At 53.2% G+C, this 3,562-nt stretch overlaps 1 protein-coding gene across 7 annotated transcripts; it reads left to right on the top strand.

Annotated features, from left to right (window-relative positions):
• Nucleotides 1-433: 433 nt before the first annotated feature.
• Nucleotides 434-3,361, top strand: LOC110216856 (uncharacterized). 7 transcript variants are annotated; one of them, XM_020998867.2, is made up of 2 exons: nucleotides 434-539; nucleotides 1,920-3,361. In XM_020998867.2, exon 2 carries the CDS (start codon nucleotides 2,330-2,332, stop codon nucleotides 3,230-3,232), a length of 903 nt encoding a protein of 300 aa, XP_020854526.1. In that variant the 5' UTR covers nucleotides 434-539; nucleotides 1,920-2,329; the 3' UTR covers nucleotides 3,233-3,361. The 7 variants fall into 7 exon arrangements, with proteins under 7 accessions (XP_020854526.1, XP_078006387.1, XP_020854525.1 ...); XM_078150261.1 differs by having other exon boundaries at nucleotides 1,787-3,361; XM_020998866.1 differs by lacking the exon at nucleotides 434-539 and adding an exon at nucleotides 552-754 and having other exon boundaries at nucleotides 2,406-3,361.
• The last annotated feature ends 201 nt before the right edge of the window (nucleotides 3,362-3,562 follow it).

The raw sequence follows: 3,562 nt of genomic DNA, 5'->3' as shown, positions 1-3,562 counted from the left end.
AACTGGAGAAACCGAAGGGTTAAATGACTTGTCTAAGGTCACACCGCTGTTTTGTGACATAGCTGAGAGAATTCCCAGACAAGATAGTACCGCCAGAATCCAGCTGCTTAATTTGGTCTCCACGAAAAGCCGCTTTCACATCATGCCTTATCCATCCCTACACGTGATTTGGAACTTGATCCCATGGGACGGGGGTAAGGTTGTAGGTGCTCAGTCCAGCCCTTCCCTCACCCAGAGACTAAAGCTACGGGGGTCTTCGATCTCCAGTCTTCTTTTGCCTTGGCGGGGGGGGGGGGGCCGAGGAGTCCCGTGAAGGTCAGCGCGAGGCAGGGGGGCTGTGCGCCTGGGCTTTCTTCCTTTCCGGCCGGGAAAGGGGCGTCACTGCACCCCTAGAGGCGTGGGTGTGGGAGGGATGGACCAGAGCTTGGCTCACAGTGGGCTGGGGGAGGGGCCGGGACTGCTGTGACGTCGACACCGGCATTGAGACCCCCCACAATGCCGGTAAGGACCAGAACCCCGGGCGGCGCCAGACTCTGCAGGTGAATAAAAGGGCTTGGGGAGGGTTTAGGGAGGGTTTGGGGAGGAGGAGCTGCCCAGACGATGGATCAGGGCAGGGGGCACGGCTCCTGGAGGACACTGAAAAGTCACAGCATTCCCGGGGAGCAGGATGAAAACTCGAGACTCGTAGGAGGGCCCTGGGATAGGGAGGGGACTTCCCAGAGCTCGGCCCAGGTCTCCTACACACTTTTTGGGGGTAAGGATGGTTCAAGAGACTAGCCCCCCCCCTTCCAACATTCAGCCTCTTCCCAAACTCAATTTAGTTTCATTCTGTCTAGGGGGTAGTGTTATTTATGCTGTGTTGTCACCAAGGACCCAAGGAGGGAGGAGGAGATGGGCCCAGGATGGCTCTGGGACAAAGAGGCAGGAAATACCCAGGAGTGAGCTCCCAGTCCCCACCTGGAAGATTCCAACTGGCCTGCATAATGTTCTGCTCAAGAAACCCAAATACTGAAGTCCAGGAAAAATAATAATTCTCACACAAGGGCACAGGCACACACAGAGCACTTTGAAGATAACAAAGTGCAGCATTCCTACCAACAAACCTGTAAAGTAGATAATATAGGCATTATTCCCTACCTACTATTTTTTGCATATTGAGTAATTGGGGTTCAGAGGTTAAGGGTCACACAGCCAGTTATGCTGGAGCTGGGATTCAAGCCAGACCTTCTTGATGACTGCAAATTCAGCACTCTTCCCAGTGATGATTCCTAACACAACCATGGGGAGACATCCCTTTCTTCCAAGGGGATACTTGATACCTGTATTAGAGACTTCCTTCTGGTGTCCCAAGGCATCAAGGAGGCCTGGATTGGTTAACTAGCTGTAAACATTACGCAGGTGAGTCAACTGAACCATCTTGCCTCCATTCCTCCACTGGAGAGTGTGTGTGTGAGAGAGAGAGAGACAGGCAGACAGACAGAGAGACAGAGAGAGACAGAGACAGAGAGATACAGAGAGAGATAGAGAAAGAGAGAGAGAGAAGCTCAGGACTTATCTCCTGGGCTATGAGAGTGTCCCTACTTGGGAAATTAGTGAGGGAATTAGAATAGTAAGTGACTGAAACAGGGCAGAAAAATAGAGGTCTCCTTTCCCTCTACCTTGTAGGCAAAACCCCAGTCAGTACTCTGGCTTCATTTCCTATGGGGACAATCCCTACCCTTAGCCAGCCAGGACCCTGAGAATACCAAGGTACCCTGTCCTCTCCAATCCCACCTCTCTCCCGCAGGGAAGCTGTCCCAGTCCCTCTGCCCAGGGCCTGGGAGAGGCTGTCAGATATCCCCCTGCCCTTGTGATCATCTGGTGGCCACTCGGTGGTAGTCTGGATCTGGAACTGAACATCCATCCATCCATCCCTCCAGGCCCCACACACCATCACCAGCTGTTGAGTCCAAGAGAGTCCTGGACGTTGCCTGCTCAGTCCAAGTAGGGTCAGGACCACCCCTGGCCCAGGGGCAGCTGAGTCAGACAACAAGACCCTGAAACCACAGGCCAGGCCAGGCCTACACATCTGGCCACCAGCACCCAGATTTAAAGAAACCTGATTCACTAAGAAGACTGGAAACCATTCCCCTCACCCCCAGGGGCATGAATATTTAATGTCCAACAGGAAAGTCAAATCCCCTCAGCCTGGGCCTTCACCCTTGAGGCAGCTCCTTGTGTAGTTCCAAACCTCTTTGTCCAAGAGCTTCACTACAAAAAAAAAAAAAAAGAATTTCCCTCCTCCTCTTCCCCCTTGGAGGATCAGGTCCATCTCTGTGCCCGCCCATGAATGTGGGCCCCCAGCCCCTGGGAAATGGACATCAGCATCCAGAACATCCTGAGCTTTTGCTTTGGACGCTTTCTAGGGTCCAAGAACAGCCAGCCTTTCCTGCCCAAGACTGAAGGCCCTCTGCTGCAAATCATGGGCCGCCCCCCATCAGAGGCAGAAGATGCCCTTTTGGAGAATGAAATCCTCCCAGACAGCATGCCATGCTTCCTAGAGGGAGACAATATGAGCAGCACAGACAGGGACCAGAATCCTTGGGATGTGGTAGTATCCCCTGACGGGGAGGGATCCACAGGGGTCGTGGACAGAAGCAAGCTGCTGTGGGAGTCCAGCCTCACTCCCATCTCTGAGGCCCTGGGGGCCCCAAGCACAGAGCACCCTGCTAGCTGTAACTGTGGGCAGCTGGGCCCCATAGCGCTCTTCTCTCTCCCGGAGGCCACAGAGTCCATGCCATGCAACTCCCCCCAGGGTCTGTTGTCTGCCCACCACAGACAAAATGATTGGAGGATGGACACAGAAGAGAGGAAGGACATCGGGGAACTGATGAGTTCCTTCTCATTGAGGCCTGACTCTGCCAGACAGCTGTGGCTTAAGACTCATGTGTGCCAGGCATATTACGGAACTACAGAGGCAGGCCAGCCCACACCAGGATACTGGGGCCCTCCTCAGCCTTTCATTCACGCAGACCCTGGTGAAGCAAGGGTCCTTCAGCCACCTCAGCTACACCTGGGTCCCACACAAGGGTGTGCAAGCCTGAAGCCTTGTTATGAATGGTCAGACACACAGGCACTTACAGACATGAACATACACATAGAAAAGTCATCTCAAATACTTCAGCATGAGCACATACATAAAAAACATTTTCGCATGAAAACAGACACAGACCTAGGCCATCCAACCTTTTAATCCCCTCAAAGTTTTCTGTCCTGCAGTAATACCCTGGGGATGGACTGGAGGATCCTGTGGGGGTCAGGGGAATGCTTCCTGGGATTTGGAAAAAAACAAGCGTCCAATAAAAGCTAAAAGACCCCCGTCTGTTCTGTGTCACTGGCCTCTTTCTGTACCATAGTCTTGGCGTATGAGTTTTGTGTCTACGGAGAGGGCACAGTTGGGGCTGGTTCCCCGGGGGTGGACATTCTTGGATCCTTAGCATGGCACTGCCTCTGTCCCAGATGAGACTAACCTAGGTGGTCCTGCTGTGAACTTCACAGATGGAGCTTATAGATCCAGAGCTAG

The sequence above is a fragment of the Phascolarctos cinereus genome, unplaced genomic scaffold, assembly GCF_003287225.1.
Source record: "Phascolarctos cinereus isolate Bilbo 61053 unplaced genomic scaffold, phaCin_HiC Scaffold_2;HRSCAF=192, whole genome shotgun sequence".
Lineage (NCBI taxonomy): Eukaryota > Metazoa > Chordata > Mammalia > Diprotodontia > Phascolarctidae > Phascolarctos > Phascolarctos cinereus.
This window is presented reverse-complemented; position numbering and strand designations above follow the sequence as displayed.